The sequence below is a fragment of the Artemia franciscana genome, chromosome 14, assembly GCF_032884065.1.
Source record: "Artemia franciscana chromosome 14, ASM3288406v1, whole genome shotgun sequence".
Lineage (NCBI taxonomy): Eukaryota > Metazoa > Arthropoda > Branchiopoda > Anostraca > Artemiidae > Artemia > Artemia franciscana.
In genome coordinates, this window is record NC_088876.1 from 10,369,958 (window position 1) to 10,386,204 (window position 16,247).

Below are 16,247 nucleotides of genomic sequence, written 5' to 3' on the forward strand. Positions count from 1 at the left end.
CACATCACTAATCACTTTAATGTACCTATCTGATATATCACAGAAGGGTAGGACCTTCTCTGTAGCTCTTCTATCGGCTGAGTCAAATGCCAGTTTATAATTTACAAAACTAACGGGTTTACTGATTCGCAAAATTCTGAATTATTAATCTAAGAGTGAAAATTTAATCGAAATACCCTCTTCCTTTCCTAAAACCACACTATTCTTCTCTTAAAGCTTTATCTACCGCATTTCTAAGTCAAAAGAGCATCATCATACCAAAAAGTATTAGATTACTAAGTAATCCGCATCCTACAGAAATAGATCTCATGCATCTATAATTACCACACACATTAAACAAACACAACTTAGAAACAATAGGGAAATTTTTCCAACACAATGGAATTCGATTCAGTAAATATTTCGGCCCTATCTCCAAGGGCCGTCTTCAGCACAACACCAGATATATATATATATATATATATATATATATATATATATATATATATATATATATATATATATATATATATATATATATATATATATATATACATATATATATATATATATATATATATATATATATATATATATATATATATATGTATTAAGAATTTTTGTCAATGGTAATAAAATACAACATATACCATTTCAGTTATTTCTACCAATGAGAGAAGAGAAAGTTATATCTTGTGACTAAAATAGAAACTTTTAAGATTACAGATACGATATATGGAGAAGGATTGAAGCAATCGAAAGAGTGTTCAGAATTTAAGCATATAGGCTAGAAATCTGTTTGACATAAATGTACTGGAACTTCTCATAAATTATCATAGCTGAGTTATTAGAAACCTATTATTTATTCTTATTCCAATTACATATTTCCTCGTGCTATTAAAATTACAATTGAAGTTCTATAGTTTATATATGTATACCCTTCGCAGGCCAAGACCACAGGACCTGGTCTTAGTATCAATACTGTTAAAGTCTAACACGGAATCCCTTACACAATCTAGTGTTTGGTGAGTGAGTTTAAAACGTTAAAACAATTGGTTTAGATTAGAGAGTTGTTTTTTTTTCCTTCTTTTGTTTCTTACCGCCTGCTCTAGAGATAGTAATTTTTATTTAATGTACATTCTTTATACTCTAGAATCAAACATAGAATATCTTGTTTTTACAATATTTTACTGATTATGAAAAAATTAGCACCAAATTCGTGCCCGGAACAGCAGCTACTTTTTTTAAAAATAAAAATTATCGGTGTGTAGAAATACACCGATAATACTTTTTTGGCAAAGGTGCTTTTATCTTTGGCTCAGAGTAAAAACAAAGTAAATAAAGACAAAGACAAATAATTACAACTAATATTTTCATTTGTATTTTCACTTTTAACTTCATAGTTTGGAAGGGTAAGGCTAGATGGCATTTATTGTTTTTTTGCTATCAAAGGCAAACTTGAGTTCACTCTTGCGAAATATTCATACTCATTCGACAAAAAAAAAAATAAGTACACAGAAAAAATGAACTTTCATTTTGCAAATTTAAGTATTTCCTCCAAATAGCAAAATTCACTTTTATCTGATCATCCTATATCTGTTTTTATGCCAGTTACCATGAAAACAGAATCATTAGAAACAGAAAAAGAACGCAAAAGGATAAATATTCGGTTTAAAAATTCTAATTTCCGTCCGAAAGCGGCGAATCATAAGTCTACCGAAAATGAAAAACAAAAAAAAGCTGAAAAGCCAGAAAGAGAAAACAACAATTTTTAGCTTACAAATTCGGGTCTTTCATCCAAAAATGACGAATCCCAACTTTGTCTCATAAAACTATGTGAATTCGAATTCTTTAGCGTACATGAGTTCCGGCGCTCTTCTTTCAGGCAATCTAACATCTTGTTGACAATGATGGAGTGTCTTCTGTTTGATGGACCTGCAATTAAAAATGATATAGACTATCCGGTAGTCAAATATACCAGAAAAAATTGATCGATGGAACATATTTAGCCAAAAACCCAATTATGTTGGACTTTTAAGAAAGCTATCACCAAAATAATATTTAGCTAATAGATGATAATATAAGCTGATTCACCAAAATAATAAAAACATAAAGGGTAGAACTAACAATTTTTTGATGTAAAAGAGTGAAATGAGCCTTTCAGAGACCTAATTTAACCTGTTTTGGGGTTAAATATTATTTTGTAGGTTTTAGAGCCAAAGCACATGATTGACTCACAATAATGTATATTTCCTGGGATATTCCGAAAGAATTTTTTTTTTGGCCAATTTGACCAAGTCCATGCTAAGAAAAACTTAGGAATAGTATTTACACTCAAGGACATTTTTTTGTACTTTTGAGATAATTGTTCTCAAAGACTTTTTGCTAAGCTATTTTCAAGGGAAGGATAGGCAGAACAGTTTCAATCACATCTTGATCTTCCTAATCTACATTGCACTTTTGATCCTTACTTTAGACAACTTAGCAAACAACCTTCGGCAATTATCTAAGACGTTGCGAAAACATCAGATACGAGTTTTGGACGTTAAAACGACATTAAGTAAACACCATAAATCCAGACCATTTCCTTCGCGAAACGATTAATGGATTAAGATCAGAAAAAGCAATGAATATTCTTTTGAATTTCCTCCATTGCTAGTTTTAAGATGTTTGTGAACTTAGTCAAATTGGGTTCAGAGCGATTAAAATAATAGTAATAACAACTATTTATTACTCTCTTTCATCTAAAAATTGAAACTTACAACTCGGTGAAACTTTGTTATTTTGATGTTCAATAAAAGAAAGGCTTGAAGAGAAAAACAAGATTACTGTCCTATACTCCTGACTAAAAAAGCATCTTTAACCCCAGAGGTTCATTTTAACGACGTATTTTCGCCATTCAATCACACTATTCCTTATTTCTGGAGAGACAAAACCTAACTAGCCTTTTTAAAACCTAACTGATTTTATAAACCTAATTAAGCTGAGAACTCCCATCAAATGAATTTGCCTTACACGATGAAGGTTTAGCCTGATTGGTCAAAACCCGATAGGCTTTTCTTCCCAAATAAACTTTCTTTTTCTCTATGCTTCAAGTTCATCAAGAGAAGATGTATTATTTTCCTATAGCTCACGCTAAAAAAAAAATTGTGCTTTAATTTGGCTAGTTTACATATATTTCGGATTTTCGAAAGACAGCCGCACTATTCCTTATTTGTGGAAGGAAAAACAGTCCCACCTTTTTATAATTGATTCATGTTAAAACCTCACGTGTGAAATTTAGACTAAGTAAAATGAAGTAAAAGGTAAATTATGCCTTATTGGTTCTACTGTGTGAAAAATTCAGCCAGTAAAAGAACGAAAGCTGTTTGAGTCACAACAGTTTTTACAAGTGCGTAGTCCCTCTATTTCGAAGTACAATGCTTGGATAAAGTTTTTTCCAGAAATGCTATAATAAAGTTTTCCAATTTAAAGCTTATAACTCCGGACTAAATCCAATAAAGTTTGTTTTCTTACATTCTTCCTGAATATTGGAAAATAATTTCCAACATCAAATTTTCATTAAAATTATTTATTCACTTGAAGATGAAGAATGTTAATTAGAGCTTTAGCATTCTAGCTATCATACTGAAGAACTATACATCCTTTTTATTGAAATGTTTTTGTCCGAGGTGTTATATTAACTTGTTCATATTTTTATGAGAATACGGAAGCAGATTCTTCTTCATTAAACTCCAACTTTTTAATTTATTACCAGATAAATTTTTCATAGCTCCTAAGCTCCTACAACTTCTTTTTTCCTCAAACAAAAAGACTTTATTTGCTTTTCGCTCCGAGCACAATTAATAAAAACTTTCCGCAATTTTCTGGCGAAGAGAATAAGGTCCCTTAGATGATAAAAGATCGTCGTGGGTCACCCACTTTCCCTGGCGTGCGTCTTAGAGTGCAAAGTGAATTGAACAGTTCCGCCACGCGTGGCGCAGTCCCTGCAATAGATTTGCACAATTCTGCCACGCTCGATACAGTTCCATCGAGTCTGGCACACTTTCACCGCCTTTGGCACGCACCTATCGGTGTATGCGATTTCTCAACATTAGCGGTAACTGAGAGATCGTTCTGGGATTTAAAGACAGATTTATAGTTTCAGTTGAATTATTAAACAGTGTAAAATTTGAAAATATAATGAAACAATATTTGTTAATACTTGTCTATTCGTCAATCATAGCACAATGTATTGTATTTGTTGTTTTACTTTAGGCAGTTCAAACCCCTGACTGAAAATACAAACTGTGCTGGGGATACAAAGTAAGGGGTAGGGATCCGGAATTCCTGCCGTCAGGACATCTACTAAAAAAGGCTTTCGATCTCAACCGAACCATGTAGAAAAAGAGGGTAAGTGTCCTAGCCAGGGGCGTAATTTGCTATGGGGCAGGGGGATTGGGCAATTGCCCCTTCCAGACCTCGGTTTCCTACCCCCCACCCACCCAAAACTGAGACATAGTTTATTGAAACATCTTGCAAAAACTAAGATAAACCTGCATAATTCAAGCATCTAAAGAAACGGGTCAGTTTTCTTTAGTATATCTTTACCTTTATGGGACTATATGGCTCATTTTTCAGTTTTCACTATCATTTTCACTTGATTTGGGATAATTGGCTCCAACCATTCGTCCTAGCTCGGACATTCGGGTGTATTGGCTCAATACACACCTAAAGTTGGGGGGGGGGGTCCTAAATTCCTGCCATAATGATACCTACCAGGATATTTTCTCAGATTTTAATCAAATTGTAATTGAAAAAGAAGAGGCAGAGTCCTACTTAGGATATTTCAAGGCGAGAACATATTCTCCCTCTTTGGAACGGAGAATAGGGTGTCTATTACTGTAATCACGACAAATACTAGAATGGTTGTCACACTTAAGCAAATTTTGGTGCAAAATGAGAATTAATTTCCAAATTCCTGCCTTTTCGGGGTCAGGACCCGAACTGGGAGCTGAATGGGGGGGGGGAATCCAAAATTGCTGTCTTCTGGATATCTACCCAAAACGACCTGTCACGTCTTAACAAAACCTGATGAGAGGTGACAATTCTTGTCCTCAGTCATCAATTTCTTCCTGAAATCAAGAGAAGATTTCAGGAAGTTTATAGTCATGATATCTGATTTAAGATTATTTAATTTTTTGTTTTGATTCTTAAATTTATCCTAACATGGATTAGGATTTTGAAGGGATCACTTTCAGTATCGGTTATTATTTTTCAATTATTGAAAACACAGCCAAAATCACTGTGTGATTTTGGCTTTTTATACAGCTGCCAGACTTGAAACAAAAGCGTCACTTTGTGCTATTTATTTTGCAGTAAATTCAGGGGTAAAGCTTTATGGCATGCATAAGTATATTCTAAGCCAGTCTATAAGAATTAATATTCTTAACATTAATTTTCAAAAAAATTTCTTGAACCCTGGACTATCAAAACCTCCAAAACCTCCTTCGTTTTGCAAATACTTTTCTTTAGGACGCTAAAATCATGTGCGCCATCTAAGTCTAAGAGAATTTTAACTTCACGCATGATATTATGTTTATGACTACACATAGCTATGGAATTTCATTCAGGTCAAACATATAGGAAATCAAAATAGATACTTTGTAAACACAGATATCCATAAAAATAGCCTTCAGCGTATACATTTTATAGCTGCTTCGTATACAACAACTTATTTCTGGAGTGGTCTAATTCTTCAAAACGCGAAAAAACATCTTTCATTATATAATCTAGGACATATAGTCGCAAGTGCTGCTCTGCAAGTGTGACCCAAATTGTCGTATTTATGCTGACACAATACTCCATTGGGCGAAAAAACACGTTTCTTTAAAATTAATCCATCCTAGCGATCAAACATTCAATCGATCAGATTTTTTGTGATATCAATTTGTGTTTTGTTTATAAAATGATCAGTGCATAGAATTTTCAGAGCCATATTAGTGAGTCTTGTATGTATAATTATACATAATACTTGACAAAAGAAACCACTTAACAGAATCCTTCACAGAATCATAGCTTTTATAGGATTTGTATTCTCCTGGTTGGCGATCGGCAATCTCAGCATTAATTTTACCTAATTACTTTTTTAACAGCGCTAAAATAACGCGTTTCTTCATCCCATTGTAAATTTGATAAGTTTGGGAATACTTCCTACTCGACTGATCTTGCTCACTGTCGTATATTTTGTAATAATAGATTTTAGTGTGCATAATTTTCTTTTGCAATTGGTTTTAATGCTCGTTGTCACAAGTCTTCTAAACGCGAACTTTGTTGCACATTATTTGATTTTGCAATTTGTTGATATTCTCACTGTTGCCATTCTTCTAGCCACAGATTTCGTTGTGGATCATTTCATTTGTAATTATTCGTGATGCTCATTGTCAGATCTCACGTGTGTTGCATTCATTGTCACATGTGTTGTTGCGTTGTCGCTGTTATAGTAAATGATATATAAGCGTGACTGCTTAGTAAATAATCTTAAGTCATTTGCAGTATCTGCTCAAAGGATCTAATTATCACATTTTCACAAAGAAATAAATCGCGTGTTCGGATTATCAACTTATGTTTTCTTTGGGGAATAACTGCTGTGTCACATTTTCATTACCAGATATGGGTGTGCATTTACTTAACCATCTGTAATAATTTCCACCATCCTTTTCATACCTCATGATATAAAAGATGAAATTTCTTGGCAATTACATCCAAAGAAAAGGTAGATAAAGCAATCAGTATTTCCAATACCATTTATCTTGACTTTCAAGTAAGATCAAAAACAGTGCTCTTGTCAAAAAACAAACATTTCCAGATCGGAGACTAATCTTTTTCATTTTTTATTTTCTAAGCAAAGTTTTCCCACTGGGAATTAAAGAAGGAAAATACACGATAATGATGTGAATTGGTGATTTTATGTAATAGCAACCAATGTAGAAGAATATATTACCGTTGGGATTTGATAAGTAACTTTAGAGTTCAAGTTTCTGATGGTAATGAAATCTATGATAAGAAATAAACTAGAGAGAATTTCGAAAGCCTATTCTTGTACAAAGGAGTATTTTCAAACATAATTTTTACTGAATTCTAACAAAAAGGAAACTTGACTGGTACAGCTTTTATAATTTAACTTTGCTTATCCAGGGCTTATTTATATGCTGCAAAGTAAAAAATTAGTGTTCCTATGGAGCTTAAGTTGTGAGCTTAAGCTCGTAGACCATCTGAAAGTCCAAATTAGATCAACCGGGATTTACCTCGTCCGCCAAGTTTTATGATAAATCGGACGTAATGAAAGTTTCTTAGTAGGATTCGGTTTTGAAATTCGTGCTTCCCATCTCTCTGTGGCATCTGGAACTGGATATTTTAAATCCTTTATTGGGAAGAGGGGGTCAACAATGGAAAACATACTTTTGTAGCCGTTGCTTAAAATGAATTTAGACCCCCTTCTTGCTTCGAAGAGGGTGAAAATTCGCCAAATATATCCTAGTCAGGGAGCCACACGAGAGAAATGTTGATATTTAAGGATTGAGGTGATCAGCAAGCAGCAGAAGGTTTGAGTGTGCAATCTAATGCAATCGACCATGCTGAAAACGAGAATCGGCGTTATATAGTCGACAAATGGGTGCGACATCCACATTTCTTCAAATTCCCTAAAAATCCATCTTAACTGGCAAAAATTATATTAAAATCGATAAAAAATTACAGGTTACTCCAAAATTGTTCAGCTATACCTCAGATCGAAAGTAATTAAATAAAGAATCATATTCTCTTTTCAAAACATTTTTATCTTTTGCCGTTCAGTTGTAATCACAAAATTTCGACGAAAAAGTTAACACAATTTATCTCTCTTTTGGATTAATCTTGATCCATCTTGAAAATTTGCCTGACTGAGGTGTATTTTTTTTTAATGGCTTCTGTAGGAAATTTATTGTCCTACAAAATGACTGATCCAGAAATTCTCTAACTCTTCTCGTTTTTGAACTATTGACAGAAAAGCGGATTGACCCAATTTTTAGCTCGGATAAGCAGCGGCATCTATCCAGTGTGAATGCGTCAGGGTTCGCCCGGCCAGATAGATTTTCCAAGATAAGCTGAATAGCAAAAGTCAAGCTTTCGAAGATTTTTGCGCAGAGTCAGACGATTCATCGTGCATCACTATCTTTGAAGAAATGGGAGATTTACTGCAAAAGTTGAAGATCTCAAGAGAGGGTGATGAGAACTTGAACTGTCTAAAGGAAAAACTTACCGCATTGTCCCCGTGGTTAGAAAGGTTCGAGACTTCTCGTGCACGCTCAAAAACCCACAAGTTCTGGAAGCAGTACAAAGAAATGGTACTGGTTTTGTGGCAGTTTTTGTACAGTGAAAGATCTGGTGACTGGGATGGCCATCTTGAAGGAGCTAGCAAAATGCTTCCTTATTTAGTTGCATGTGGTCACTATAAGTATGGCACTTGCTTGATTGAGTACCTGGCTGAGATGCAGGGCTTACCTCAAGAAGTAGATCAGGCATTCCACAATGGACTGTTCAATGAGGAGGAGGAATGCAAAATTCAACTGCATATCCCCAAACCATGCTGTAGAATCTACCATTAATTTAGATTCAAAAACGGAAGGTGGAATGACGGGTATTACATGAATGAGTTGGCACTGGTGAAGTGGACTTTTACTCTTCCGTTCTGTGCCTCAGTCTCGTCTACATTCACTGAGATGCTACGCATTGTTCCCCAGACTGAGTTTGACTCCTCTCACCACGAAGATCACCCTTCCTTCGTTCTGCGGCAACACATGGCTGTTGATAAAGTGAAGTCTGTTCTGGAAGCCAGGCTCAATTCCTTTCGATCCACTGATGAAGATATGCTGAATATTTATACGCTTGAGACAGTTGATAGTGAGATAGCTGACAGTCTCCTCAGTGTGCGATCTGTTGGAAGCAGAGCGGTTGATCGCTACTTGGAAGGTGAAAAAGGTGCCTTTAGCAAAGTAAAGGTCATGAATAATGAGAAGGCGAAACAGAAAAAAGCAACCAATACTTCTAGTGCTGTAAATAGCCTTACCAATATTGAACTTCAAACTGTCTAAAGGGTATTGGTGAGTGTTGACTTTACAGGCGAAAGAGGACTTCACCATCTAAAGAATTTGCTTTCCCATGAGCTTCTTCCATATGCACCTTCTATATTCCAGAGAAGTGCCATATCTGGAATGGTTGTGCTTCGGACAGGAACAAAGTAGGCTCTTCTGGAGTATTTGAAAAAAAAAATCAGCTTGAGCGAGTGGCCCGTTAACCTCGAGATTAGCAGTGAGTCGACTCACTCAAGGGTGGTAGACTTGATGCCCTACCTCAGAGGCCATCCACCAAATCCATCGGAAACCGTTGAGAGCTATGGAAAACGGACATTTTCTACGCTTGTGTCTTTCAACAGCAACGTTAAGGAGCTGCACGTCCTTGCAGATAGATATGATGGGATTTTTGGATATTCCGACGAAGAAGGCAAGGTGATCTGCCTAAAGGACTGCGGTGGTTGCCGTGAGCAGCGAGGATGTTCAAACAGGTCTCCGGTAGCTCTAGGTAGACACTCAAACTTAGATGACTGGAACTCGTTGCTCTCAAATTCCAAGACAAAGGCAAGACTGATTGAGCTTCTATTCGGTGAGTTTGAAAACTCAGTTCACCTGCTGCAAGCAGGGTTCACTGTGTACCTCTCAGGAGGCTTTCGAGACCGGATGAGAGTGGTGATGCTCAACAGAAGTGGAAATGCTGATACAAACTTTGAAGAGCGTTTGAGCTGTACCCATGAAGAGGCCGATACAAGAGTTGTGTTACACATGTTGGACTGTTTGGAGAGGGGTTTCGATGTCGTTTTGGTTGAAACGAATGACACAGACATAGTTGTCGTCTTGCTATATCACTACAAGTTATTCCTTGGGAACCACCCAAATTGTTAAAAGCGGAAAGTTTATGTCAGGTTCCACAGCTATTTATTGCCTATACATCGGCTTTGCAGCAATTTACCGAACGATTTTGTTCACTCCATCTGCCTTCTTCATACGCTTTCAGGGTGTGATACCGTGGGTTTCATGTTTTCTAAAGGAAAACGAGTGGTGGCCAAGGCTGTCGAGAAATGGGGATTGGAGAAACCGATTGCTTTGCTTGTCCAAGAGATACAGAAGTCAAAGCTCGACCCTGCGGTTCTAGAAAAATTCAGTGTGATTTGCAAAAAGGTCGTTGTTGCCTCATACGGAAAAGACCCAGACCACTTTACCTCTCTTAATGAATTAAGAGTGCATTTGTACCCTCGAAAGCGGGAGCTTAAGTATTTGCCACCATCTGACGCTGCCTTTGAGTGTCATGCTAAGCGCGTGTACCTGCAGTTGGACATTTTTTTGCAAGCAAATCGAGCAAAGCCACAGTTTCTGGATTCCCTGCAATTTGGTTGGATGTTTCAAGACGGTGGGGTTAGGCCAGTTGTGTCTACCCTTCAGGCATTTCCAGAAGGTGTGGTCCCCCAGTACTGCTCGTACAAGCGCTGTACAAAAAAATGTTCATGTGCTGGAAATAGACCTTGCGATTTACTTTGTGGCTGTGGTGGGAAGTGTTTTATGGACGAGTTTGATATGCTTGATGGATAATTTGATATGCTGAGCTACTTTTTAACTTTTGTAGTAACAAGTGCCGTTCACGAAATCCGTAGCAGGTGTTAGTATAGTAATCTTTTTTTTGTTTATTCAAGCTTATTGAATAATAATCTTGTCAAGTTTACTAATAATTCTGATTAGGAATGAAAGAGAGTTGTAATCAAGGTCATTGTTGAGTATAGTGGCAATCTTCCTGTCTGAGATAATAAAACTATCCGCTACCAGCTGAATCTAGGCATGAAATCTTTTCCAGCGCGAATAAAAAAAAAATTAAAATTGCAAGTTTCAAGGTCATTCGCGATGGTCCCTACTGTACTCGTCACTTCTGGCATCAGTTACGAAAGATTTGGCGATCATTGTGGAAATTTTTCCGAAACGTGATTTAATAGTAAAAAAACGCGAAATTTTCAATTTTCGGGGTCAAGCACCCCCCGGCCGAGTATATAACGCCCATTTTCGTGATCAGCGCTATCGATTACCCCATATTCCGTTGTCAAACCTTCTGCTGCTCACTGATCACCTACCCGACACATTTTCGTTGAGTGGCTCCCTGACTATCCTGGCTACAACACTTGCGCTTTAGTGTAGAAACAAAATTTGGGTTATAATCTCGCCATATCAATGCCATCCGATTTTACCAATTTCTTAAAATGTTTGCTGTGAAACGCAAAAAAGTATCCCTTCACCTTAATATATTGTTAATTGGGAGCTTTTTATTGTTGGACAATTAGAGCTTTCTGGGCGCATAGAGATGAAAAGAAAAAATTATAAAAAAAACACAGATAAATTATAACGTCATCAACTGGCAAAATCAATATAAAATATGCAAAATCAAATATATCAAAATTCATTTTTTGTGTTATTGGCATAAAAACATTATTTTTGTGTCATCTTTGCTTATAGATGGCGAGAAAAAGTGTTAAAATTTACCTCAAAGAAGCATTGAAAATCATATCGGTTCGTGGTTTCTTAAGTTAAAATTAGGATACATCTACTCTATTTTCAAGACTTTCGTTTTTAATAAAGCCCTGTTAGGAGCCACAACATAATAAAAACTAAAAAGAAACGGTATTCCTCACATAAATTTTGTTTAAAGTGATGTAAGTATTTTGATTTGATTCGAAGCTGTTTTCAAATGTTTTATAAAGACTCATAAAAAACACAGATTCTAAAAATTCTAAGGTATCATTCCATAAATTTTCCCTTTTTCGCTTCATAATGCCAGAGGATTGAGACAAGATTAGATACTTATTCCAAAAGATTATCATAACCTCGGATAGACCTGGTTCACATTTCAGAGTCAATACTACAAGAAAAAAAGGTCATTAAACTGAGAAAAAGGGAAAAACAATCTAGCATAAAAAAATTAAATGGTTGAAAATACAGAACGTGCAAGAGAATACATTAACACAGAATATCAAATAACGAGTAATCATTCATGGAATACTAGGTAAAATCATTGTTTGATATGATAGGTAAAATAGTAAAATGAGAGAAGTCATAGCTCATCATAAACATGAAAATAAATAAAACTTATAAAATTTGTGAAGAAAATAAAAAAAAATTAATAAAACACATAGGGAGTAGACAAGGAAAGTAGTATAGATAACTGGGAGGGGGGCTATTGGGATGGTTTATTAGTTTATATTAGTAATATATGAGACAAACATTTTTTATATCTTGAAGCTCCTCAGTTCTGGGGTACCTCAAGGTAGTATCTTTGGACTCACTCTTTTCCTGGCGTATATCTACGACATAAAAGACAATTTCATTAAGCCTCTTCAACATTTTCCTGACGAGTAACACAGCTATCCATTAGCAGAATCGCCCTGTAAAAGCTTCCGTATCCCTGCGATCTGATCTCGGGGAGATAGAAAACTGATATGAAGCCTGGATAGTCAATTTCATTGCATCCAAGACTAAGCAGCTACTAGTCACCCGGTCGGATATATTTTGTCAACTTTACGACTTCATCTTCAAGGGTGAAGCTATCAAGAGGGTTGACAAACTTTGTCTCTACGGAGCTCATTTTTCTCCTTGGGAAATATTTCACAATTGATTTCGATCCTCCCTTTCAAGAAAGATGGGTGTGATTCTTCGGACTAAGAACCAATTTACATCCGGCTCGATTATCCCCCATATGGATGCCCACCTTTTCAGGGACTCTTAAAACCCTATTGGTGCATCTATAGAGGATCCGAAATAGTCTTAATGGGAAAATTGTAGCACCAATCGGTAGCTTTACAGCTTCTCAGTAAGAGAGCTGAAGTGGCTTCAATGGGTGCTTTCTACAAGTACATTCACCGCCCTAATACCGATGAGATCCCCTCGCGTACCGTCCTTTGCTAAGCCAATACGAAAAACACGCAGAAACACAAGTTTGACCACCTTTAAGACGAGACACCAAGCACCTTCCTTTTTAGCAGTTTGGCACAAAGAATTTTGTCATTAAAGAAAGTAAGGCAGCGAATGAGGGACAAGGTTGGCGCACACTAAGAAACAGCACGGGGCGGGCAGAACCTAGATAAGGAGTACCTTCCGGGGAAGATATTTTCTGTGCGAGGGTTTAGTGCTCCATCTTTTTCGGAAGCACAACGTCTTCAACACTCAAGCGTTTCTAGACGTAGAGATAGTTTCAAGTATGTCTGATTCAATGCTATATTTTTCATTTTTGTTTAAATCTATTTTAGAACTCTTCATCAGAAACATTTAGGTTTTATGAAAGTCATAATAATTTATACGCAACTGACTATTTCCCTACGTTCCTAACAGAAGGAAAGGAGTTCTCCTAAAAGCCTTTATGTTAATTCTGAAACTTATTAGACACTGAATAGGGAGGCCTCTTCGGAGCAAAGCCATTGGGAAGTTTTTCCAGAAGTGCTATCTATTGATGCTAATTGATCAAGAGAACCCACTGAGAATCCACAATCCATGAATCAATAAAATTTCACATTACAAGATTTTTAACAATTGTTATTGGAAGCAATTGGCAAGACTTTCTGAAGCATATTGCTTCTCAATATCCCGTCGTCTTCTTGAGCAAAGTAAGATTACATAAATCTTTTCCATATTTTCCAATGTTGAAATACTCCACTAAGTATAAAAAACAAATTCGACTATTTAGGCCGTTTCCACCAACTATGATATCCAGCCAAATTAGATTGCTGATTAACAACGACGCTAGGAAGTGTCTTATATTTGTTACTCAAAGTGTGATGCAATGTAGAAAGAGATTGAATTCAATGGGAAAGAAAATTCGAATTCCGCCCAAGCATATCTTACATTTTTATCGCACGAAAACGCTTAGGAAACAAACACAAGGAGGTTATAAATTATGAAATGTATTAGGTAAATAAACGGGAATTCCTCTTATTTATATTATTTGCAAAGAGGATTCAGGAAATAAAAGTTAAACATGTGAGCCGTTCAACAGAAAAGTTGGATTAAGTACGTAATAATCATAAATTAAAGAAAAAAGACAGAATATGAGTATTGCTTTTTTAGATTGTATATTGCTGGAATTTTAAGATAAAGCTTGGTGATGAGGAGAAAAATATGGCGTCCTATAATCTAAGTGGGCAACTTCGACTCACTATGACTACCATTAAAGAGTAGCTTGGGTGGCTTGGGCAGGTTCTTTGCAAGGACAGGGAAGTATCCCTATATAATAATAATAATAATTTATTTTTAACCCGCTACAAAACAACAAACACAACAAGCGGAGTACTAGGAAAAAGAAGCTTAAAGAAACTTCAAAATACACAAATATAATGCACAATCACTAGCGGCAAAACAATCGAATTAAAGGGTGGAAACAACCTAAAGAGTAAACAGCATTATTAGCTAAAACAGTATTTAATCTTTCATATGAATCAGTAATCTCCGTAACACCGTATTTACTAACAATGGCATGATCAAACAGTTCGTGGTAACGAACTGTAGTAAGGAGCGACCCGGCTCAATAGTAACCAAAACTCTAAAAAATGGAATTTTGATACCAATAGCTACATCAAAAGAATCGCACTTAATGCTGATTTTAAATATATAAGTTTCATCAAGTTTAGTCTTACCCATCAAAAGTTATGAGCCTGAGAAAATTTGCGTTATTTTAGAAAATAGGGGGAAACACCCCCTAAAAGTCATACAATCTTAACGAAAATCACACCATCAGATTCAGGGTATCAGAGAACTCTACTGTAGAAGTTTCAAGCTCCTATCTACAAAAATGTGGAATTTTGTATTTTTTGCCAGAAGGCAGATCACGGATGCGTGTTTATTTTTATTTTTTTTTTCCAGGGGTGATCGTATCGACCCAGTTGTCCTAGAATGTTGCAAGAGGCCTCATTCTAACGGAAATTAAAAGTTCTAGTGCCCTTTTTAAGTTACTAAAAAAATTGGAGGGCACCTAGGCCCCCTCCCACGCTAATTATTTTCCCAAAGTCAACGGATCAAAATTCTGAGATAGCCATTTTATTCAGCGTAGTCGAAAAACCTTATAACTATGTCTTTGGGGACGACTTACTCCCCCACAGTCCTCGTGGGAGGGGCTACAAGTTACAAACTTTGACCAGTGCTTACATATAGTAATGGTTATTGGGAAGTGTACAGGCGTTTTCAGGAGGATTTTTTTGGTTGGGGGAGGGGTTGATAAGAGGGGTATATGCTGGGGGAACTTTCCATTGAGGAATTTGTCATGGTAAGCTAATTTATAAGTTACGTATATCTTTTACTAATAAAAATATTCGTAAAAAATGAAAAGTTCTAGTTGCCTTTTTAATTAACCAAAAAATCGGAGGGCAACTAGGCTTCCTCCCCCGCTGTTTTTTCTCAAAATCATTCTATCAAAATTATGAGAAAGCCATTTAGCCACAAAAAAAATGCAAATTTCGTTTTAATTATTCCTCTGCGGAGAGCCAAAATCAAAACATGCATTGATTCAAAAACGTTCAGAAATTAAATTAAAAAAAAAAACAAGTTTTTTTAACTGAAAGTAAGGAGCGACATTAAAACTTAGAACGAACAGAAATTACTCCGTATATGAAATGGGTTTTCCCCTCCGCAATCCCTCGCTCTTTACGCTAAAGTTTGACTCTTTGCCACAATTCTAATTTTTAAAACAATTAAAATTTTAGCGTAAAGAGCGAGGGATTGCGAATATATCACACGAATTGATTTTAGTTGCTTCTTCTGGAGCAGAGGATAAATACCAGACATAAATAAAATGGAATGGTCAAAAATGTACTATAAAGACGGGCGAGTGTTCGACGTGAGTAACGACCACGATTAGCGACGACTTTCCCGTAGCCTATCAAAAGCTTTTGTTTAATGTCGACAAGAGCTTTTGCACGGAGCCCAGAGAACGGACTGCAAATATGGATACCAAGCCACTTAATAACATTCACACATCAACTTGAATAAGATCCATATGGCAGTGCAAAAGCTGTAGATAGTGATTTTACGTTGAATGCCAGGTACTGGCATTTATCAACATTCAGGGTTAATCCGATATTAGAAAAAAGGCGAGAAACAAGATCAACTGAGTGGACCAGGCCTGATCTCGTTCTGCTTATCAACAATATATCGTTTCTTAAGCAGCGTAGGAAA

General features: G+C 36.1%; 1 protein-coding gene across 2 annotated transcripts in view; it reads right to left on the bottom strand.

Moving 5' to 3' along the window:
- The window catches only part of LOC136035293 (uncharacterized), a 100,772-nt gene that overhangs the window by 29,642 nt on the left and 54,883 nt on the right, over positions 1-16,247 (bottom strand). For both annotated transcript variants that reach the window (XM_065716982.1, XM_065716983.1), the window contains one exon: positions 1,760-1,914. In XM_065716982.1, the coding sequence (XP_065573054.1) occupies positions 1,760-1,914 (155 nt within the window). The remainder of the gene's footprint in view (positions 1-1,759; positions 1,915-16,247) is intronic.